At 37.8% G+C, this 25,664-nt stretch overlaps 2 protein-coding genes across 2 annotated transcripts in view; one reads left to right on the forward strand and one right to left on the reverse strand.

The window, feature by feature from the left end:
- Nucleotides 1-8,632, reverse strand: part of LOC145686645 (dnaJ homolog subfamily B member 13-like) — a 31,842-nt gene extending 23,210 nt beyond the window's left edge. Inside the window, exons 1-3 of the mRNA XM_081760123.1 lie at nt 8,418-8,632; nt 3,177-3,398; nt 1,646-1,965 (exon numbers count right to left, since the gene is read on the reverse strand). Coding sequence (XP_081616249.1) covers nt 1,646-1,965; nt 3,177-3,398; nt 8,418-8,485 — 610 coding nt within the window. The 5' untranslated portion in view covers nt 8,486-8,632. The remainder of the gene's footprint in view (nt 1-1,645; nt 1,966-3,176; nt 3,399-8,417) is intronic.
- A 13-nt stretch (nt 8,633-8,645) lies between these two features.
- LOC145686643 (ferry endosomal RAB5 effector complex subunit 4-like) overlaps nt 8,646-25,664 on the forward strand; it is a 110,755-nt gene continuing 93,736 nt past the window's right edge. The window contains exon 1 of the mRNA XM_081760121.1: nt 8,646-8,930. Within this exon, the coding sequence (XP_081616247.1) occupies nt 8,838-8,930 (93 nt within the window). The 5' untranslated portion in view covers nt 8,646-8,837. The remainder of the gene's footprint in view (nt 8,931-25,664) is intronic.

The following is a 25,664-nucleotide window of genomic DNA, read 5'->3' on the forward strand; positions in this document are numbered from 1 at the left end:
ACCGTGCTCCTTATTAATTAATTAAGTTCATCACACTTTATTGTTTAGGTAATTGTTATTGAAACTAACCTGGCCTATCTTATATAGCAGCGGTTTAAAAAAAAATGTGAAATTTCCAAACAATCATTACTGCTTGTCATTTGTCCAGTATCTTTAAAAATATGCAAACTTACACACATATACGCACCGTGCGTGAAGAGTGCTCTTAATCTGTAGTAAGCATTGAGGCATGAGACATCACGTGCGAAATATCGTCTTAACAATTATGAATTTGAATTTTTATTTTACTAAACCTCTTGTAATAGGGAGATTTCAAACTTTTAATGTTGTCCCTATCATATGGTGCAGCACGTCCGGGGGGCAGGGAGGGGCATTTGCCCTCCTGAGTTTGAGATTTATATAATTTTATCAATAGAATAGTAGTGTCAGTGAAATATGCGAAATTTTACATATATCAAGGGATCTTGCCCCCCCCCCCAAGCCAAATCTGAAATGACGCTACTGAGCACGTCGTTTACCGGCTACTGTAAAAAAATGTATATATATATATATATATATATATATATATATATATATATATATATATATATAAAGGTAGTCTTAGCCCCTTCCGAAATAAAACCCTGGTTGCGCCACTGATCCCAACCCGCATCGTTTCACAGATTCAACCTGTTTTACATCAGTTATTATGACAAAAGAAACTGTGACTTGTGTGAAACTTAAACATTGCAGAAGAGTTACTTCCAATTATTCGCCGGAAACTCAGTCATATCTAACTAAAGCCTGTGACAAACATCTTGGCATTTCAGCTAAACGAATAAAACGCAAGCTCTGACGCGATGTTGCCGAATGCTAAGGGGTGTGGTCAGTGGCGTATTTACGATTTTGTTTCGGGGAGGGCTTTGTTTACTTTCGGGGGGGGGGCTTTGCCTGAAAATGTGTACTTTTTGCAAGATATTTCATATACTTTACTATAGTAAGTAAGATTTCGGGGGGGCTTAAGCCCGGAAGCCACCCCCCTAAATACGCCACTGGGTGTGGTTATGGCTAAACATACGAACTACAGCGCGATCAGGTGGCAAAGGATAGACGTGGCTGTGTACAAAACAAATGTGGCAATACCGCTCGCTGGCCTCTCATTTGCTAGCAGCATTTAAAGGGAACTTGGAGCGCCGCTTTCAAATGCCAAGATGTTTGTCACGCCGTTTATAAACAAAACCTAGTATATAAGACTCTCGAACGTACAAGATGCAATAATTCCTCCTTTACCAAATAATAATAATATCGTCGCATGAGAACCAGAGAAACATAACTCCATTTTCGTAGGTTTACAGGCGAGAGGACAAAAATATTATTTTCTTAGAAAGATGTGTTTTTAATAAGATGGTAATTGAGCTACATTACAACAGATGATCGACAAGGAGAACAGATGGCGTTACGATCCATTTACACCTAGTGGGGCTTTCAAAATTATGTCCAAATATGAAGAAAACGAAAACCGCATTTTTTGGAGTTACGTTCCTCTGGTTCCCATGCGACGATATGTGCATCTATATTCATGGTTCGTTGAAATTACCTAAATCAATTTTTAACAAGGCGCTTAAAATGAATTTAGAAAATAGAAATTTTTATCTTTGAAACAAACCTGGAATGATGGTAGGTCCTTGATCGCCTTCTTCTGGGAAAACGAATTTCGTTCCTGGAAGAACACCAGGCTTTATATCGATATCCAGGATTCTCTCAACAAGTTCTGTTGTGATGCCATCAGCTGTCAATTGCTTCTTGTGAAACTTCATTCTTTTGATTCCGCCGTGGAAGACCTCTTCTAGAGTCAGCTTCAACGGTTGGATCACATCCGCTTCTTTCTTCTTCACCCCTTTTCCTTCTGGAAGGGTATACAGCGGGAGTGGTTTGAATAGAACATCCAGAAGGTCTGCATACGGGCTGTCTGTGCCAAAGAACTCTCTGCAGAGGAAGAGAAAATTACAATTACGAATGTTCCTGAGATTGTCTTTCTTCTTAACGACTATAAACAAATCACGTTTAACTAAAGCATACTTATTTACTGATGTGCATGTACTCGTAAGTATACAGAGTGTATCAACAGGCTGGTGCCATAAGCAAATTCCATTATTAGAAAAGATACGGAAAAATGGAAAGAGACGAAAGTTGTTGGAAATAGCTGGCTTTTAATCTAAAACGGTGGAATCTTCCAATCCCACCAGGCGTTTAGGTTCCAACTGATAGAGCGTCCTGCGTTAAATGAAACAGCAACATTACAAGTTCAACAGCCTGTTCCCTCGGGCCTTTATCATACTAACAATGCATCATTGTTGGAAAACAAGTTCGCGGTGGTCTGAGTTCCCTCATATAATAATGAATATACAAGGTCCCCGTCTCACTTTTGCATGTCCTTCAGCAGCATCATTTCAAATTTCGCTTAAGAGTGGAAGACCCTCCGACGTAAGTAAAATTTCACGTTTTTAATTGTTATTATTTATAGATTGATATGTACGTATATATGTATCTTAAAATCAGGAGGGGTAACTGCCCCCTCTCTGAAACTCCAAATGACGCCCCTGGTGCCCTCACTTTCCATTTGAACAGCATACTGAAATAGAAACTTTGCTTTTCCATTTAACGTAGATCGCCTTGCCATTACAAAGCCTAAATGGCTGATGTGATTGAAAGAAAAATCGGCAGTTTAGGTTGAAAACTACCTACCATTTTCCTAACAACTTTCCGAGCTACCCCGTGATTAAGTGGTTAGCATACACGCGTGTGGCGTGAGAGATTCAGGTTTGATTCCCGGTGAAAGCTCATGTGGTTCGAATCCCATGTTAAGCTGTAGGTCCACGTTTCATATAGCCTCACTGCTGAAAGGGGCACTACACTAAAAAAAAAAATAATCTAATCTAACAACTTTACATTTTTTTGTACCTCTACTCATAACGGAGTTGGACTATAGCCCCGCACTTTTGACACACCCTATATAATGTACAATACTATATTAAAGCTATTAATCCACAACGACTGTATCCACTCTTGCTTTCTCTTAGAAACAAATGTTTCCTGCAAATTGAGGTTATTAAACACTCATCTTTCTGCTCTGTTTATCCATTTAAGTTATTAATCCAAAGGTAAAGGAAGTAAAAGATATGAATGTTGTTACTTACTTGTATGTTCGCATAGGATCTCCATGATAGACATAAGGCTGAATATAATCTTCTGGCCCTGGTACACCAGTCTTCAAACCCTCTTCACCATATTGGTCATACACAGATCGCCTTAGAGGGTCACTAAGAACGTCATAAGCCTCAGTGACTAAGGCAAACAATTCTAGTCTTTCTGGGTTATTATTGCGAATAGGGTTGTATATTAGAGCCAATCTGCGGAATCTGTAATAAACAAGCAGTTTGATATAGGATATAGTAGACTATAATAAAATCTAATTAGCAATACAATAAAATACTATATTTAGTGAAACAGTTTTCAATGCAAACATCAGACTATCCTAAACAGCAGCGTATCGCAGCCGTTCGTCAAGGGGGGGGAGGGGATCAAGCTACCAAGTTAATGTAACTTCAGGTGTTATATATATACAGGGGTTGGACAAAAAATCTAGAAAGTTTGCAAAAGTGTGAAAATCATACCTAGTATGGTGTGGGGTCTCCTTTTGCGTCCAAAACAGCTTGGACCCGACGTGGAATTGACGTATACAGCTCCTGAATCGTGGTGTGTGGAATTTTGTACCACTGTTCCTCCGAAACATGCTCCAGTTCCTTAAGTAATGCTGGTGGAGGGTAATGAGACCGAACACGCCTTTCTAACTCAGACCACAATGGCTCAATGATGTTCAAATCTGGTGATTGTGGGACCCAGGGGAGGTGTGATTGTTTCTGGTCATGCTCCTCAAACCATGATTTCACCGTTTTTGCAGCGTGACAGGGTGCCAATCATCTTGGTAGATGCTATTACCATCAGGGAACAATATTTGGGCCATGGGTAGAACCTGGTCCCCCAAAATGGCCTCATACGCCTTAGCATTCATCATTCCATGCAGGGCTATGATGAGACCTGCAGAAAACCACGATATCACTGCCCATACTGTAACAGAACCACCCCCATGCTTTACAGTTGGGAGCAGACAGTCTGTATCATAGGCCTACGACGGTGTTCTCCATACGTAAACACGACCGGTTGTTGGAAGCAAGGTGAAGGTCGATTCATCGGACCGCATTATGTGTTTCCACTGCTTATGAGTCGACACCTTGTGGTCCTTGCATGTGTACGTCTCTTCGCATTTACTGCTATGACCAGGGGTTTGGCGATAGCGGGCCTGCCATGAATTTTCATTTTATGAAGTTCCTGTCGCACTGTTTTCGATGAAACCGAGTTCTGTAGGCCAAAATTGAGTTCAGACGTAATTTTCATTGCAGTGGTCTTCTTTTTAGCTGCTACAATCCGTTTTAATGCCCTCCGGTCCCTATCTGACAGGATTGTCTTTCGACCACTGTTGTGCTTTGCAGACGTCGTTTGCTCATGAATTGTGTATGCTCTCGTGACATTGGACACAGCGCCTTTCGATACCCTCACAATGTTCACCACTGTTGCCACTTAAGCCCTAACGGGTACCAACAATCATGCCTCTTTGGAAGTCTGTCAGGTCGCCCATTTTACCGCACCACTTTCACACCACGACACTCACAAGTCAACTGGTTACTGCTGACGAAAGAGGAAGATTTACATGACATATTGAAAACAAAATACGATCGACAACCGCAACACGTGTTGTACAGTGGAGGGCCAAACTTACGTGTCCTGTATGAAGTGTTTTTAGATTTTTTGTCAACCCCCATATATATATATATATATATATATATATATATATATATATATATATATATATATATATATATATATATTAATATGGTGTATAATTATTATTTGCAAATACCTTGCGTACGCCACTGATCCTAAATAAAAGGTGTGGGCCACCATACTGACTTTTCCGCTTTATTTCTTTATTAATTAAGTTACGAAACACAGAGGCGGATCTAGAAGGTAAAAACTGAGGGGGGGGGGAGAACCCAGACTATGATAGGTGTATCATAAGTTTACTATAAACTTTCAAAATATATAAATAAAATGTTCAATTATTTTTGTCACTCAAAAAACTGGGGGCTAGGCCCCCGACACCGGACTAAATCCGCCTCTATGAAACATGGTTAGCTAATTTATCTAGATCAAGATTTTTTAAAATTGGATAATTTCTTCTGAATTAATGTTCTAAATCAAAATTAGTTATATAAAAAAATGAAATAAGTACAGCATTTGTAACTACTACCGTGTGATAAACATTCTGAGATGTGAGCCAATCTGTCGGGCTAAAACGGACGGAGTAACATGCACCAAGTCGGTATCTGGTTCTGAATATTATGCATTGATGTATATCATTCTAGCCTCTTACACGTTTCCGCTCGATCGGTAGGGTGAACAATGAATCGTTGACTCGACGGTGGCATATGTAAAGGGGGAGTTCGGGGTTTAACCCCCTTCGTTGAGCAAGATATATATATATATATATATATATATATATATATATATATATATATATATATATATATATATATATAAATACTATCTGTCTCAGTTCTACTAAAGTTAAAATTTCAAATTTGCGCCTTCGTTTTTCTCCAAAATAATTATTTTGTGAGAAAAGTTCTGCAAACATCTGTTTATCTATTGTGGGTAAAATTTCTAGTCTGCTCTCCCAAATCTGTCCTTTCTAAAAATATATATTTGTTCTCAATGACGCTTACGCTCAATGCTTAAAGAAAAAAAGTTAGAGATAACTATTATGTAACAGGCAGAGATGACTATTCCCTAACAGAACACGAGGTGCTAGGTACGTGCCATTTAGGTGTCCCAGCTACTTTTTAGGTACCTGACACTTGGCACATATGATATTCATGTGCTAAGTATGTACTTCAGCTACCTACAGTTTTAGGTCCTTGTTACACCTAATTAATATTTGCAACTATGTGCCACAAATATAGCATTTATATACCTGACTCAGTTTCGCACTCTACCAGTCATTTGTTTTTATGTCGTCAGGGGGACATATGTCTGTCATGTTCTAAGTACGTCCTTTAGGTACATACTGTTTCAGATACCCTAACAGCACAAAATGTGCTAGGCGTGCGCCATTTAGAGTTCTAAATTCATCTCCCACATTTGATACATTTGTTACTTCTTTTTCTACGCGATTGTGTACTAGAAGTAACATTAATGCCAGGAATCATTATTTCTCGAATAAAATTTTTCTTTTTGCGAAACTAACGACAGTTTTAGCAAAACTATCGTGAACTAACGATATAGGGTGGATTCTTTACGGGCGGGCTAACTTTACATTTGGCGGGGATATTATTTCTCGAGTAAAATAGTACTTTTTGCGAAACTAAAGATAGTTTTAGCAAAGCTAACGTAAACTAACGATAAACTAACGATGTGATGTGAAAGAAATTTGGGGGGTCTCGACCCCCCAGAAATTTTTAAAAGTTGTAAAAATAAAACAAAATAATTGCATTTCCAGTCTACATATTGCCAAAAATTTTCCGCGGTAGGTCTGCTGGATCTCCCAAATTTGTAAGGGGCCTTAAAATATAGCTTAAAATTGCGTTCACAGTTTACAAATTGGCAAAAAGTTTCTGGGAAGGGTTCCGGATCCCACGAAAAGAAATCCTGGCTACGCCACTGTCGAAAACATTTTGTCCAATGAAATCGTTATTTTTGCGAAACTAACAATAGTTTTAGTAAAACTAACGATGTGAGATGGAAATTTATGATAATTCTTATGATAACGATGTAGGTAAGAAAAAAATCGTTAGGTGGGTGGGACAACTTCACAGACGTAAGGAGTTCTTGTTTCGTGAGTTTGTGGTGGACAACATAGTGTCAGTGGGTTTTCTCACGCTTCCCACATTGTCATTCCATCATTTTTTCACAATCACTCACATTCATTGACTATTCATTTTATTTAGCCTACAGTCACAATAGTGGGACATGTAGATTTCAGAGTTAGGCTCGCGAGTTTAGATATGTACTAACAATTGTGACCTTTATTTCTTATAAATTTTGGCTCAACTAGTTTTTTCTTTTTCATCAAATATTGCAAAAGTTTTTAAGAAATGTTGGTGCTGGTCAAGTTTAGGCCCACCATATTTTGCAAAATTTACGGGCAAAATGCAATACTCTACATTGAAAAGCATTTTATAAGGAACACATTTCTGCAGGTGGCAGAATTAAATAGAGGTTAAGTGCCGTATCGCCGGACCAAATTTAGGAAATTTACCGGGTGGAGAACTTATTTGTTTCTGAGAAAGAATGAGCACAAGGAAGGTAAGGGGAATAGTAAATGTTAAGAAACTGGTTGTATTTGTTGATTGTTTTTTATGTTAGCGGCACTGTATGTGGGGCGGATGGACTATTTCGCAGAGAGGTACACTTGTTTTACTATACGGATCCAGAAATTGTAAAATGTACAGAAAAAAATTGGCAAGTCTTTAATTTACCCATTTCATGTCAAGAACGGAACCCAACCAACCCCTGCCGGGCTTCTAACCCGTTCCTACTACTACTATTAGTACTCTTACTCCTGCTCCTAATACTACTAATACTTATACTATGGATCCATATTAAAGTAATATTGCACGCCTAATGTAACATAATCTAACGTAACTTAATGTAATCCAACAAAATATATCCGAATGCAATCCACTTTGGTGATTTTATCAGTTTTCAAAGTGGTCCGGCGATACGGCACAAATGCCTTAAATAGTATGCAATACAGTTGTATTTTATGTTTACAAATGTAGGGTTACTAATGTTAAACCATTACAAGTACTATAGGAAATCGTATCACTGCGAGATGTCACGTGTTTTAACCAACGTTGCTCAACCGCATACACATCGTTGATGACGTGTCTGCTTCCTTCGGACTCACCCTTGCGCTACTGCGCGGGTCCACCAGTTTCACCCTACTCTAATTTGGTTAGTTCGCCATCGTGCTTTTTAATGGACAACTAGTATAGGTTGGTTTGCGTGTTTTAGCACTTTAATTTTTATGATTTAAGTCCGGATTTTGTATTTATACGCAAATCGTGAAAAAATTATAACTTTTGAACAAGTTCTATTGATGTTCCGTTGAACTTCATCTATAATAAGTGGGTATTGTTTCACAAAGAATCGAACCCGAGGGACCTGCTTTGAAGGCACTACACTAAGCATATATATTTTGACAACTAGAATTCAACAAAAAGGACACACATATTGATTCTAGGAGTTCATGGCTGTATTCATGTCTCGTATTATTTGTAAATAATAAATACATTTGAGCTTACGATAACCTTACTTACGCTTTTTTAATGTCTAGATCAGTGGTATCCTTTTTTAAATTCAAAACTGCGTAATAATCTATTCCCATTTTCCCACTTGCTTTTCAGTATTTCTTTTCTATCGTTTAATTTGTAGTCCTTCAGCGCGGTCGACTACTGGTTACCTAGCAACGAACAGCTGACTTCAGAGTTTATGCTGCCATCTGTTGAGAAACCGAGGCAGATCCAGGAGCATAGCAGAAGCATCATAAGAAAGTGGGTGGGTGGTTGCTTTGTTGTGTTTTGGTAGACAAAGTGCATCCTGTAGGTTGAGGAGGCTCAAAGTCTGTCAAGCGGACTCACAATGTTAAGCAACAGTCACAAAAACACCTTTTTCTGTGTGTTACTCACAAATTTCCAGTAGTTTATCATTATTATTGGGACATTCATCATAACAGCATTATGGATAGCAATAAGATGACACAGCTTCAGAAGACGAAAGCGGTCTTTCTGGAAATTGGCAAAGGCAATTGCTCGCAGTTAGTTGAGAATGAGGTAAGTTTTGAAATAATTGTAAGTTACACTTCGAAATAGAAATATTTATAGCTTCAGAGTATGTTTATAATTCCCTGCACACATTAAGAGGAATCATACAGTAATACAAGGTTCACATGTTTACGTTTAGATGGAGGTATGCTTATAAAGAAAAAAGAAGTAAATTTCAGATCTAAGTTATATGATTTGAGTATAGCTCTTCATATTCAGAACTTAACAGTACTACCTCCAAAATTAAGTACGGTAGAATATTCTTACAAATATATTAATCTTCAAAATAATTGACCTTGCACTAACTAATCAACATTTCCCTGCAAGTTGAATTGGAAATGAAAGAATAAACGCGCATAATACGTCAGGCATTTTTGTTTGGTTGTAATAATATAGAAAAAAATATTCCTAGTTTTATTCTGAGAATATTGTGATTACATGTTACATAATCTTACGGACTCGAATTCAGTTCCGAATCGGAGAGAAAATGATTCCAATCTTATGTTAATACATAGCTTCATATCGCATGTAATTTCTGTGCCCTAAGAGACTTTTATTGGAATTAAATTACTGAATGATGGGAAGGTTCTAGATTACTGGTTCCCCATGTAGATTAGTAGCTAGGTAGGTTTCTTTCTGTCCTAAAGTTTATGCATTTAACTTCTACAGTATTGCCGAGCGAGCGTCAGCGAGTGAAGGCGGGCTAGAGCCCCCCAGAGCACGTTGTTTTCTGTCTTTATTAGTGCTCAATGGCAAGGGGGACCAGTAATCTAGAACCTTGCCCTGAATGATAGCCACATAGCAGTAGCTTACACCAAGAACATATTACAATTTTGATGCCATCTTCCGCTTTCAGGAGCACAGATTCTATAAATATTTAACTCGTAGTTTGGTTAAATTAGCTTCCCATGTGTTTTATGCGTCCAATCGCCACTAATGCAGTGGGACAAAATAACTGTAATGTGTGTTACTGTGTGTGCCATGACCCAAATTTCCATATTGTTACTGCACTTATTACCTTCTACCCGTTATGTTCTTAAATTTAATAATGTTGAGCACACTACAGTTATCAAATTTTACACGCAGATTGTAAAACGTGTAGAAGATTATAATATAGAACAGGGTTTCTCAAACTGGGAATCGGGACCCCTAAAGGGTCGCAAGAGGAATTAGGAGGGTTGGGGAGAGAGGTTAGAAGGTATTTTTTGTTAATTTACTGTCCCACGATTATACATCACTTCTGAAGGGGTCGATAATGAGAGTTAATGGTGGAATGACGGAAGTGGAAGAACGTACGTACGGTAAGGCTTTAGAACCGAGGTCCATGCCCGCTTCTACGGGGCGGCCGCCTCCCCCCTAAATTTTTACTGCCCCCTTAAAATTTTCATTTTAGGCTTGCAAATGAACTATAATATGCTTGGATCTCCCCACTAACATCTACCGGGCTCCGTTACATTTTGATTTGATTTGGGGTTTAACGTCCCGTTCAGCAGCGAGGCTATATGAGGCGTGGACCTACTGATTAACGTGGAATCCGTACCACATGAGCTCGCGCCGGGAATCGAACCCGGGTCTTCCACGCCAAAGGTGCGTACGCTAACGGCTTAGTCACGGAGGAGCTCTCCCTTACAATGTGGTAGGGGGAGATCCCCGTTAATGAAAGTAATTACGTACGAAGATTAAGCAAAGTATTCTGGCCCCCCAATTCCAAAATTATGCCAAATATATTTAACGTACCTTGTTTGATTCCTTTTCGTTCCTTATTTTCTTCCAGTTTTTGAGTTTTCTTTATTGTTTAAGTACAGTGCGCCCCACTAGCTTTCGAACCCGAAAAAAACGATATAATTTCCGGACAAATATACATAGGAAAATGAAATTCACAATACACGTACCTTGTTTAATGCTGAATACATGACCGTCACAGCAGGTGCTGAAAGTGTCCTCCCTGGACGTCAAGACATGTTTGTACACGGCGTTCGATATTGTGAAAAGTCCGATGTAGAGTCTCCGGTGTGATCTCATGAATCGCATTCTCAATGTTGTTTCGCAACTCTTGCGGTGATCGTGGGTTGTTTCTGTAGACACAACCTTTAAGAAAACCCCATAAGAAGAAATCAGGTGGTGTCAAATCCGGGAATCTTGGTGGCCACAATCCTTTGGAGATTATCCTGTCACCAAAAAGGGACTCAATTTCTGCCATGGCCACGTTGGAAGTATGACATGTTGCTCCGGCTTGTTGGAAATAACCGCGACGCAGTTCTTGGTCGTCCAGCTGATTCACAAATTCACTGAAGATGTGTAAGTAAACTTGTGTGTTTACTGTATCTTCAAAGAAGATGGGTCCAATGATACGCTGTCGGGAAATTGCACACCAAACTCCCACCTTCAAGGGATGAAGTGGAATCTCATGGTACACATGCGGATTTTCGGCGGCCCACACCCGAGTATTCTGCGAGTTCACATGACCGGAGAGATGGAACCAAGCTTCATCTGTGAACCAAGTATAGTCTAGGATTCCTGGATTGTCATGCAACAAAGCTTGCAACCAATGACAATACATCACGCGCTTTTCCCAATCTTTAGTCTTCAACTCCTGGACGACTGTAACGCGATGCGATATGGAAACAGCTTGGCTCTTTTGGCGGCTCTTTGTACAGTTGACTTTGACATCCCTACCTCTTGTGATAATCGACACAGGCTCTTCTTAGGGGACGGCAAAAGACGTTGCAGCACATTCTGTACTGTCTCCTCGGACATCCGTGGACGCGCGCTTCCATGTCTCGTAAGCAACGTTCCTGTTGTTTCGAACTTGTTCACCAAATGATGTATTGATGATTTCGATGGTCCTTTACGGCATCAAAATTCACGTTTAACGGTCTGATACGATTCCGGTATCCAATATTTCTTAACAATGAACACTCGTTCCTGTACGGTGTATAGAACCATCCTCGTGATGCAGCGACTCGAGTCACACTAACGCACGCGCACCACGCCAAGCAGCACTTCCCCTGGTGCCACCTATCGTCTTTGTTTTGGCGTGTGCGCTTCTGTTCAACCCTTTCTCGTCTTTAGCATAAAACAAGGTACGTGTATTGTGAATTTCATTTCTTATGTACATTTGTTCGGAAATTATAACTTTTTTTGGGGGGGGGGGTCGAAAGCTAGTGGGACGCATTGTATATTATTAGTGAAACTAAGAACGCCGAACTTCAATCTCTGAACAGTCTACCAATATGTTTGTATACTTATCCACACTACTCATCTTTAGGTCTATTGTTTTGTACATAAAGTAATAATAATATTATGATTAATTATAATTTTAGGTACCGGTAAATAAAGTTTTCTGTTATTTCTTTGATTTTACGTGCATACATTTTGTTTTAGTTTGCTTTTTATTTTATTCGAAATTCCGTTCAGATTCGTTTTCGTCTTCGGAGACGATGTTGAATCGTTCATTGGCGGTAGACGTGATATGTGATTGTATTATGTGAATCTGTCGAAGTATTTATATGTTGCAACATATTGCTTTATGCCTCGTGTGTTCTGTGTTCATTTTATAGCTATTCTCTGTTCCACATAACCTGATAGGAAAAAGAAGTTTTTTCCCCCACCACGCTCAAGTACAGGTGAATGTTGGTGTTCCCTCTTCCACCATCAGCTCCCGCGCACTAGGAGGTATAGAGTGTATCTAAATACGTCTAAATAATAATTTACAACTTTCATAATAACACTACGTATTTTAAACCAATTACATTTACCTGTATTCGTGAGGTAACGGAAATGGAAATTTTATTGAAGAGTTGTATTGTTTATTTTCCTTCTTTTTTGGCAGTCGGGGTTGTGACATAATGTTGGGATGGCAGGGTTGGTAATTGAATGGGTATTTACTGCATTGATACAATAAATTCACAATATAAAATCGGAAACCAAGTGCAATATGTATGAGTAAATTATCAGAGCGTTAAGATGATAACAATAGAACCTGAAATAATAATAATAATAATAATAATAATAATAATAATAATAATAATAATAATAATAATAATAATAATAATAATAATACACTTGCCCAAAGCACCTCAACTCAGGCGAATGCCCTGATTTCTATTGATTAGTTTTCAATGAAATCATTTTCCTACGTTTTTCTCTTCGTACGTGCACCTGGTCTGATGGTGGCAAAGTATCTTTTAATTTGTTTGTTTGTTAGTTGTTTATTAATACGCGGCGTTAAATTTACATTAAAGCATCACACATACAAGAATAATCAACACTGAAGTCTTCCGAGTTCATTAAGGGAAAAAACATTGTTATAGTTGACTTAGAAAAATCAATTCAAGATTGATTGAAGCCTGACACGAAGTAGTAACTACAGATGCCACGTAATTTGAACAGGCCCATGTCTGAGTCTGCCGTTTGCAAGCAAAATTATAATTATTGGAGCTTAACCATCATAGTGAATTTGACGACCCTAAAATCCCCTAAAATTTTTTGCCTTGTGCGGTTGCAATCCTCGCCCAACCTTTTCGTCGGCCTTGAGTCTAGTCAATTGATAATAGAGAAAATTGACTTTTGAATTGTTACTTGACTATTTTAATAAAAACGGAGTTGTCAATAGTACTGACGACCGTTGTGGGTGGAGGGAGAGTAACAAAAGTTTGGAAATGAAATTAAATCTTTGAGTTTTACGTATCGCAGTTATGCCGGGTAGGCTAAAGGAAACTGTGATGACGAGAATGAATGAAACAATGGAAAGAAAAAAAAGTAGGAGGAAACTGGAGAACTCCGAGAAAATCTGCGAAAACAGTGCTTGTCCACCACAAAACCCACTTGGCACGAGCTGCGATCGAACCAGGCCTCATGCACCAGAGGTGAATACTCTACCATGGAGCCACTACGGCTCCAACAAAAGTTTGGAATTCTCACTGAACAGTTGTCTGGAGGTCAATGCAGTTAATGGGTGCTTACTTGCATTGACTTCAAATCCTCTATTATAAAATCAACATATATAAATACACACAGAAGGACAAATAATACTGAGTAAAAGGTATTAGTATCAGTTGCTGCTCTCCAGAGGCTCTGTATCACAGACTAGAATACATACAGACGAGCAACTTCGTATATGTGCTATTGATATCAGTTTGGAAAGTCTGCACAGCGAAAGAACAAATCAACACTCTCGGTGGGCGGGATCAGTGTCGTCGTGTGTGGATGGCGCTGCCATCGGTCTTGGAACGTGACGTCATGGGTTGTCAGAGTAACCGGCGGATTGTTTTCGTCTGCTTCTCATCTCAGTGTTTGATGTAGTGCAGAACGATCAGATAAGCTAATGTTCACATTTTCTTGTACTGTCTCTGGACTAGACGTTCCATTCCAGCTTTTTTATATTAATAAATTTCTTCTTTCTTTTTAAGAGTTCAGTTTGAAAATATCTAAATTCCGTGAAGTACGTCAACAGAGAAAAACTGTTCCCCAAATGCAACTAAAGGAGCAAGAATCTAGTCTGTGGTTACTTTCGAAATTTCCTCGTAGGTGACGTCACATCGATTAGTAAGTTCCGTCGTCGCGTGTAAGAGGCGCTACTGTCGCCAAGTTTCCAATTTTTCACTGAGTTTGCGGTCTGTATATTCTAGTCTGTGCTCCGTATTCATATTTTGGTCACACTCGTTAGAGTCGTCACTGTTGTCTCCAAGGTTAACGATTTTTTTCTGTAACTTCATCAGTTATCCTGTCAAGTTCTCAGTATTTCGTTTCTTCCATCTCCACTACATGTTGCACACAATCTTTCCACTTTTCACCTGTTACCATTTCTAACCCTTCCTCCAAAATATTCTTCACTTCACTAAGTGTAAATAAAACGTTTATTGTTCAGTGCCACATATGACTTGACTCCAAATTAGTTCAATTGGATTAAGTGTACAGTAGTAGGGGGGGGGGTTCTGAGAACTTTCCTACCTGAAGAGGCCGCCATTTTATCCACTTTATATTTGTAGCACTCACTTTTGACTGCAAGAGGTGTAAGTCTATTTAACTCAGTTTTAACGAACGACTCCTCATAAGAAATGCTTTTATTTTGCAGCCATTCTTTTACTTTATTTTTTCTCCAAGACATGGTGGGAACCCGGTCTACCTTTACACTATGATAAGATGCCTTATCCATGACTGGAACGCAGTTCGGCTCTAGATGTGGAAGTATGTTCTGAAACCAAGGTAACATTTTACCTTTACCGGTAGGGTTCTTAAGTCCGGTGGAGAGTCCAGAAAGAAAGGCTTGTTAACTATAATTCACAGTTTCATCTACCATTACCCTTGACACAGTATGAGAAGCATTTACCCATGTCTAATCAAGATAGTAGATTTTCCTACCCTCTGCTCTGTACTTAATTAAACGGAGATAGTTTCTCCTTCATAATACTATGCCATCCCTATCAACTACAACAGACCTTTTATTGCGCGATACATACATGAATTTCATTATTTTCAACAGTCTATGAAGGGTTGTGTGAGAAAAGCAGGCCAGTTCATCATCGGTATTTACAGCTACCAGAATTTTATTTACGTTGGCAATTCATTAAGAAAAAAGAACTGATGTACCCAGTGGTGTAATGCTAGAATTTTTGGTGGGTATACGCAAGACTACTTGGCGTATACGCACCCCAATATACACTCATTCTTTCGAAATTTAACGTGAGTATACGCTGGACTGTAAAAATTTTAGGTGGGTATACGCCCCATTACATCCCTGGATGTACCTTTGATCGAATTGCCGATTTCATGAAGGAATAGTTTGCCCAGAAGGAAATACTTGTACGCATATTTTTGGGACTTTGAAATTTATTTTCATTAATTTTAGCCTCCCGCCTAATTCTATAACCAGTTGCCTTTCCTACACTTGCCTGTTTCCCAGTCATGTCGGCTAATTCTTAAACAGTTAAATTAGGGTGTTGTTCTCTTAAAGCATGGAATACATTGAAAATGCAACGCATCTCACCACTTCGTAACGCTTTCCCGGGCTCATGTTTTATCACAGAACTACTGCAAGCATCATGAATTGTCGCTTCACAAAGCAGTAAATACGCAATTATTTACAATTTAATATGGACTAAAATTTGTTTCAGATAATATAAACTGTACAAAATATAATGGATACAAAATACAATTTATTTAAATTGTATTTTGTATCCATTATATTTTGTATAGTTTATATTATCTGAAACAAATTTTAGTCCATATTAAATTGTTACATTGCATTTGCATTAATTTCACACGACACTATATGTAATGTAGTCGCCACACACGCTAAATTCATACAATACTTGCACAGGTCGATAGTCTGCGTACTCGATAATTAGACAACCAGAAGATTACCTTCCTTGAAATTGTAAATAAAGACAGAATGTCGACAGGATTGGTTTGCTTCCTTTCCCGATTCTTAAGTGAAACAATAATGGAAATTAACTTTATAACTAATTAGTTCTTATTTCTAGAAATGCAATTTAACCCGTAAGTGCTCGCGTGGGGGTCTCCTGTACCCCCAGCAAGTTTCCTTAGTGATTTTCTTGAAAATGGAGTTGGTTATACTGCTGCCACTTACAGTACCTTCCTAAAATAGAACAAGCATTTTATCGAGGCCCGAAAAAAAAGGTTATAAGGAATGTCTCTAGCAATTCTCACCGCAAAATTTCAATTAATAGCTAAAAAAACAACAAAAAAATTATGGGGGTCTGTGGCACCCCCACGCGAGTACTTACGTTACAAAAAATGGCGCGACTACTTACGGGTTAATAAAAAGGACTAAAGTCAAAACTTTAATACATAAATTGAAAGAAAACTTGTCTTAAAAACAAAAATTAAAAACAGTAATTGTTTGTTACTCGGGGTTGATGGCTAAAAGGAACAGCAATGCTTTCTCAACATCGCCGCGGTGGCTCAGTGGTAGAGCGTTCACCTTTGGTGCTTGGGGTCCCGGGTTCGATCCCAGGCCCCGCCAATTGAAGTTTGTGGTGGACAAACACCGTGTGCGTGGGTTTTCTCGGGGTTCTCCCGTTTCCTCCCACTTTCTTCATTCCACCATTTCATTCATTCCTCACCATCACCGTCTCCTTTAGCCTAACCGGCATGAGCGCGGGATGTAAAACTTAAAAATTTCATTTTTTTCCTCAACATCAGGCGTGAGCGTATTGACGTACGAATTTAGAGTGTACACGATTCTGTTTATTACAAAAACTTCCCTCCCTGTGAAGGTCAACGGCTTGCTTTTCCCCTCTGTACTGGAGAGTGGTGGGAGGGAGGGGAGTTTCCTATGAGGTTGCCTGGAATAGATAATAGTTTCCTTTTGTATTCTGTTTCTTGATTCTATTTTGTTTGTATGTGCGTTTTGGTTTTATGAGTGTACAAAACATTTTTTGTGGCATACAGTGTGGTTTTCTTTAAAATTCATTTGTTCGCAATGGTTATGTTGTTTTGCATTGCCTGATGTTATTGGTGTTCCTGGTTACTTTTTTTTAGGGCAAATTGGATGAAATACGACAAAATAAACTAATTGAAATTATTAATTAACCAAAGGTCCACTTGTATTGAAGGATTTTTTCTAATAACATATTCTAAAATAACATACGTTTGGGGGGAGTCGGGGGCTCTACACCCACTGTTATTTTTGTAATGTATATTATTGGAAGAAATCTTTTTATGCGGGTGGTATTTTGGTTAGTTAATAGTTTGAAATTGTTTACTTTGTCGTCATTCACCTATTGTCCGTTCACTCTAGGATGGAAAAATGTTTATAAACAACAATTGCAGTGCGAGCGTCAAAATCTTGCTTCTCACCCCTACATGGTTAATTCATGGTTGCCAGGCACATTCATCACCAATCCGAATTTACTTACTTCTGCACAGCCATGGACCAATTACTATTACTACATAAATTGCTGCTTTTGAGATGACAGAGACATTTAAGGTTATGACAAATCTATTTAGTTATTATGTAATACATTTTACACATAATGCCCACTCAATTTTGTACAAGTGTTCTTGTTCGAAAGTGTGCGAAAACCTTGCACGCCTGGCAATATTGAGAGGATGCAATTTGTGTTGTAAACAATAAATAGAGAGAGAGAAGATCGCTAGGTTCGCTGGACAGTGTTGTTTTCATGATAAGGCGACAGAAACGTATTGTTCTGATTGTAAACAGAGGCTGGGAATTTCGATGCGAGTATGGGGGGAAATAGTCTCGCCACATATTGCCTGTTGGTGAAGGTTTGCAATGTTGCAAACCAAGTCTAGAATTTCATACTAATTTAACAAGCTTTGACAAGGATTAATATGATGTAACAATTATAAATACTAACAACCATAGACTTAAAGTATTAGGAAATAAAGCATGCTGCTGTAAGAAGAATATAATACACATTGAATTACGTGTTCAAAGTACAGTATAAAGCGAATTTTAACATGTAAACATTTTAAAGCAGTACACATCTACCTTGTTTTGGTGCCCTTACCAGACACTGTCCAACACAAAAAATGGCATTATAATAGGTAGATCGAGCGTCGGCATGAACCCGGCTCTGGCTGGTATTCCTTATTAAGGATTTCCTCAGTCCCACGAGGTGAATGCCTAGATGGTAGCTTCTGTAAGGCCAGAATTGGGCCAAATGATTACGCTCCAAAATTGGCGGGAGATATATTCTGCCAGAATATTATGTTGCCAACACTTTCGCAAATATTGTGGTGGTGCGTTCCGATATCCTTTTTTTTGTTTTATGGCCCCTTAAATTCGCTATGAAGTAAATGTAGAAGTGCATCTTTCATTCTCTTTCTTTCTTTCTTCTCATCTTCCTCATCCTCGCTCTCTTTTCCCCACCTTCTTAAAATCCGAATTCTATCCTCCTGTAAGACTGTGTTTCTCTTCACGGCCCAAGGTTTAAAGAGACCAACCTGATATAGTTAACTATTAGCAAAACTGTACCAACAAATTCACATTAGAGACAGCGCCGTAACAGATCTTTTTCTGGGGGGCAAGCATTAATACGTGTATTTGGGCCTCCTAGAAAAAGTTGTTTTTCTAATTCTTGAGCCCCCTCCTTCTATTTTTCTCTTACTCTTTATGCTTCCCCCCGGAACCTGTTGGTTCTCCGGTAAGGTCTGCAGTGCCGTCACTTACGCCCCTGGGCCCGTTCCATACATGACATATTAATTAAGGGGACAATATTGGCAAATCTCAAAGCCATATAAATAAATGTTATTTCTAGGACCCCTAATAGTAGACATTTCTTACTGAAATGGGCCCACGACTCATTTTTGTTTTATTTACCTTTTGCGTACTGCTTTGTTTATGTAATGTAGTGTACCTGTTTGATGCTTGATTTATAATTTCATGTTCGTATCGTATATGGATTAAGAAAATTTTGTCTCAAAATGGGCCCCCTTTGAACAGCGAGGAATCTCCCTGGGGCCAGTTGCCCCTTCCCTGCCCTCCACAAGTTACGGCCCTGATTAGAGATGTAAACTTTCGAAATTTACGCAACTTGCAAATACCAAACCCTACTAGTGCTAAAGTTGATGAGTTAGTGCCACTGTTACCGTTGCAATAAGGGGAATGACTGCTAAGGTTCGCTAGCCAGGTTTTGTGTCAAAACACAGCGCCAAGCTATAGTAAACGGACAATAACTTGGCGTCTGGGTGGGGAAATTGTATTCTAGAATCTTGCTCGAGAGAACCCCGAGAAAACATGCGCGCACATGATATTTGTTAACAGAGAGCCATCTTGTTGGAATCTGTGATTGAACCAGGGACCCCAAGCGCCAGATGTGAGCTATCTATCACGTAGCCACACACTCCCAAAATGGGTAGATGTAATTAGGATCTAGTAAATTATATTTGACAATTAGAATAAAAGAGAAATGAAACTGATGAAACACTGCATATTGAAATAGGGCAGGGGTCTCGAAACTAGGGGCCCGCCATTTTATTTTGAAAATTATAAAATTTGGTCTCCAGTGACTTTTTTTATTTGCAAACTTGAAAATAATTGCTTAAAAAACGATTCACGTCGAACGAGGAAGTCGTCGCCAAGCAGATGTGTATTTTGAGAACCTTCCTAAATCCTACTTTTTGGGCAGCCTAAAAAACGTTGGAGAAACCCTGAGGAAAATGTGTTGAACTAAAAGGCTATTACGTTGAAAACTTAAGACAAGAAACAATGCTCAAAATTATGTTTTCTTATCTTTCCCTAAGGACTTACTGAATGACCCTCGTCCCACCACACTGTATATATATATATATATATATATATATATATATATATATATATATATATATATATATATATATATATAGGGTGTTAATGAACTATATCGACAAACTGTGAGAGGTGGTTCGTTATATCAAAATAAGAAAAAAGTTCATATGAACCTCTTACTCTTTGTTGGTATGTTTCATTCCATATATATGATATAGCCTATGTTCAAATCAGTGTTGTCAGAGACTTCCCGCTCAAAGCCCTGAAATTTCCCGATCTGTTGCAAAATTTCCCGTCAAGAAAGAATATCACTCATTAATTAATTAATTAATTAATCGTTAATGATTAATTAATCATTATATTAATAACTTCAAATTAAAATCAAATAACTATGAACAATCAATCAGCAGTATATCTTTTCCTGCGGGAAGAGAAATCTATTATAGGACAATCCTTCTATTTTCTATCTGTATTTATTTGGTATAGTGATAAGTATACATATTTGTGTGCTTGTGTGTGTATGCTACTTCCAAATATTATATTCTCCTCTTCACTTCACCCTAAAATTCCGTGAATGATTGACCATAAAAAATATAGTAAGGAAAGGCCATAAACCTTCCCTCCCTCCTTTCTTCTCGCAGAAAATGGATATTGGCGCGATTAACAGTCAGTTCTATTTGGGTCGGTTTGTAAACCTCACTTGCTGTTCAGGTTCTTTTGACCTTTAAAAGCGCTTTTAATCCTTGTATTATTCCATGTACAAAGAAATGAAAACAAGGAGTCAAAAAGAGTCGACATGGAAAGGAATAAAGTTGGCAGAATTTCCCATTTTCAACTAGAATTTCCCGCCAATGCTAAGAATTTCCCGTGTTGCGGGAAATTTTCCGCTATCTGACAACACTGGTTCAAATCGTATCAAAACGTATTTTTTCTCGCATAAACCAACGAAGCGCAGGAGACTTTTTTTCAGTGTAGATGTAGAGGGGACACTCATGCGCAGTCATGAATTTTTTCCCCACCTGCAGAAAACGTCAGTCGCTGTCAGTTGGCCAAGGAATGAAGACGTGTAATGAGCGGTCGTTTGATTTCAGTTTTTTTTTTTTTTTTTTTTTTTTTGGTAAAATGACAGAAAAACTTGAGCAGCGATATTACATCAAATTTTGCCAAAAGCTTGGCAATACCTAAGCGGAAACCATTGAATCGGATCCGTACATTCAATTTTGAACAACAATTCGGGCATGAGGAGAGTGTCCGCGAAATTTGATTCAGGCTTTCATCGCTAAATACAACATTCCTCTGTGTCGTCAGGCTCCCTACTCTCCCGACATGGCTCCGTGTGACTTCTGGTTATTTTCCAGGCTGCAAATGCCTCTGAAGGGGACCCGATTTGAGTCTACAGAAGACATCATGTGGAATGCGACGGGACAGTTGCTCACCATTCCAGAAATCCTTCCAACAATGGCGGAAGCACTGGGAGAAGTGTATGCATTACCCAGGAGACTACTTTGAAGATTAGTGTTTCGGATTTCCAAATCAATAAAAGTATTTTTGCCAGCCTTTTGAACGCACTTCATATGTAATGGATTCACGGGCCCCAATAATAAATGTCATCTCAGAAATCTAAAATTATATCTCTACTGCTTTTGGTTGCAATACTGAATCCTTCACAGTTCGGAAATCTATAGTTTCAAAATGTGAGATGATATTCCTTGTTTTGCCTTTACTTTTACATGTTAAATGTGGGCGTGGGTGTAATCAGAGGCACCAGAGTTATGAAGGACGGAATTTACAATCAAAGGGGAATCCAAACTGGGCTGTTTATTTTGAGACATTGTACCCCACGCACGCTTTTTATCCCACACATCGAGAGCGAACTAGTTTATCATTTCACAAGTTTTGCTTTATGTTTTCTTAATCTTATTTTTTATTAAGAAGATGACCCTTCTTGCATTGCATTTCTTGCGTGATGGCTCCGTTGCATAGACGACTTCCAGTCGCATTTCGATCGAGTATTCGTGAGTTGTCTCGCTGTATCATCTTTTGAAGGATATCATTATCTAAAAGGTAGCTATTGATTTGATAGAAGGTCTGCTAAAACTGCAGTAGAAATTCCAATATTAAACAAGTATTTCATCCACGTGTTTTCCGGAAAGTTCGTGGTCTAAGCGATTGTGAAGAAACATAGAATTTAATTTTGAAGAGGATTGCCTTTGTTTGAGTAATATATATGACTCTTGACGTCATAATACGTAGATAGACCATGGAAGAGCTTTTCAAAGGATCCAAAAAAAAAAAAAAAAAAAAGGATTTACTCATCCTGTTATTTATTTACTTATTTCGAAATATTTTACATGTCTAGGTAAGGCTTTAAGAAGCTGTATCTACGACATACGAGAAAAAGTGACGCGAAATGTTAAAACATTATGGGCCCCTATGCAGGATCGCTTTAAGCGTTGTATTAATACTTCGACTAAAGTATGATTTAACTTGCATATTTGGAAACGCGTTCGTGAAGTTAACGATTTATATCGAAGAAGGCCAACCACGACTTCTCTGCAGGGTTGTCCAAACACAATTCGAGAAATCAATATAAGAGAAAATACGTTTCTCTTAAATAGATTTCTCCCAATGTGTTTGGGCAACCCTGCAGAGAAATCATGGTTCGCCTAGTTATGGGCAGTGAGAATATTCCCGGGGTTTTCCCCCCTGTCATATAAATTCTCGGGAAGGAACTTATTTCCATTTCTTCACTTTATTTTCCAAATTATAAGAACCATATGACTAATTACTTTATTTTTATTTATCATTTACTTCTAGGATTTAACCAATTTGGAGGTTTAAAAAATTGAAATTCATTGACTGTGCTTTATATAACTAATATATATATATATATATATATATATATATATATATATATATATATATATATATATATATATATATAATAATAGTAATAAATTTCCATTTCCATTTGCACTAGAAAATAGCAAATTACAAATTTATAAATGATCAAAAGGAACCAGTTTGTAAAGTAATCTAGAAATTCTGTAAAGGTAGAGGTGAAATACCATCAATACACCCCGAACCACCGTTAGTAATAGATGTCGGTCTGTGTGCTCTCTGATTCGAATTTCTCTCTCTGAGAAAGAATCATATATTGAATAAAGAAATCTCTGCAGTCGTAACACTTTTAAAATGTAATGTTTACATATCAAAATTAGGGTTGCTTCTTAGGATGTTTCATTAGTACCGGTATTTCCGGACTTGTGTTAATTAGAATGTGTTTGGTTCTTTTAACGTAAGTGTTCATGTACCAAGTGTTGTTGACGGATTTTTGTAACACCGTGTATATTGTTCGAAATAGTGTATCTTCTTAAATTCGAGATTCAATAGTACACAGTAACAAAGCACAATGTACCTCAAATCAACATTCTGTGTATATGCCATCCCAGACTGGCAACCTTACAAATCTTTCGAGAGACTACGTATATTTTCTGCCAGTTACCAACCTAATTTGACTATAACATTTAAAATTTAATACTATTATGATATTAGTAGTGGGATCAAGTTTAGAAAATTCATTTACATTTTTATAAATTTAAACTATTTAGGGGTGTAAAGGTATGTGCACTTTCTATACCAAATGTTCTTCCTACATATTTACTCACATGAAACATATTGTAAGTAAACAAACATTTATGCGTAGTCTCTAAATAACATAAAATAATAATAAAATAACATAATACCGTTCAGAAAGTACATTTTAAAGAATCATCTGGAGACAACACTAATAGGTATACTATGGAAAAAAAAAAGAATTTTATTTTGAAATCATAATATAGCAGTAGAATGCAATTTTCTTTGTGTTTGAATATAAATTCCCGGAATATTCTCATTTTTGGGGAATATTCCCAGGGAACATTCCCGGAAAATATTTTCCCGGGAATTTACCCATCACTAGGTTGGCCGTCTTCGATATAAATCGTTGTTAACTTCACGAACGCGTTTCTAAATATGCAAGTTAGGTCATGCTTTAGTAAAGCTATTAATACAACGCTAAAAACGACTCTGCATATAGCGCTATAGTTTAAAATAATAAAGAATTCAAATAATGAAAACATAAAATTAGTGTATACATTACAAAGTCACTTACACTTAATCACGCACACACGCAAACACCTCACCCTGTCACACACACACTAGTATTATATTCTAGTGTAATTTTTATACACTTAATTTAATACATCTGTATGCTTGTGAAAATTAATTGACAAACTGCTTAGCTTTCGAAGGTAAGAGAGAGGCAAAAGAAAGACATTTTGCATTTGCACTGCATCAAGGATACAAATAGGCCTAACTAGATTCTGACAAGTGAGAAGATGATAAAGGAAAGGTAGAAGGAGTATTTGCAGAATACTTCTCACTGTAGAAAACTTTAGAGAAAATCTACCCACAAATGAGGGACTGGTTCGGCTTGGTGATCATACTAAGGGTAAAAATGTCATGAAAAAGATGAAACGTGCTGAAGTCTCAGGACCGGATAATCTCCCCAAGCATGAAAAAGTTTAAGTAAAGAAGGAGTGCACTGGTTTACTCGACTTTTTTAAATTTTTTTTTTTTAAATAATAGGATATTAGAAACGGGAAATATGTCAAACGAATGGAGAAGCAGCCACATTGTTCCGCTTTGTAAGAGCAAAAGAGATGTGCAAAAATACATTCCATCGAAGTAGTCAATACATTTTTGATGGTAAATAATTATGTTTTATTGAAATATAGTGGATCAATTTATTTGATGCCGTGCTCGTATTAGAAAGGTTGGTTTTCTGCAGATATCAAACTCTCTGGTATAGGATATCCTTGATCACTTATGCCACATGAAAAACATTTTTAGATATTTCTTATTATGCAGCCTTACTTTCGTGTTTAGTTGATTCATGATGTCACGGAAGAAATGGATGTTTCAGACGTACTATTTAATTGTTGTTCAGTTTCTCTGGAAGTTTCAAACACACCATTTGGCTGTTGCTCTTCATTTCGTGTTTCATTAACTTTGCCACATGTATCTTTCTGATAACAAATTTGTCTGTTTTTGGAGTTTTGGGTAAAAGAGAAATGTGTATATATTGTAATCAGTCCCGTATTTAGGTAAGTGCTATTCTGTGCTCGAGCACAGGGCGGCAGAATTTAGGGGGCGGTAAAATTCTCGATTTTTTTAAAGATTCACAATAAAGTAATATTTAAAACTAACAACCCGTTGAGTCCCGCGCAAGCGCGAGAAAATATGTTAGTGTTTAATTCATTAATTATAGTAGGTACTAATTAGCTAGCTTCTCTGATTATTTTTAAAAAGTTATCTTCTCCCACCCCCACCCTAAGGGGTGAGGATGAACTTGAACATAATAAAAACTGATACCGTTAAACTTAGCTACCTCGAAAACTTTGAATTCTGTCGTTTACGATTACCTTTAAAATCTCGCTTCCTCTCTGAGGAGTGGACCTTGAAGT

This window comes from Thermobia domestica, chromosome 5, assembly GCF_964235325.1.
Source record: "Thermobia domestica chromosome 5, izTheDome1.hap1.1, whole genome shotgun sequence".
Classification (NCBI taxonomy): domain Eukaryota; kingdom Metazoa; phylum Arthropoda; class Insecta; order Zygentoma; family Lepismatidae; genus Thermobia; species Thermobia domestica.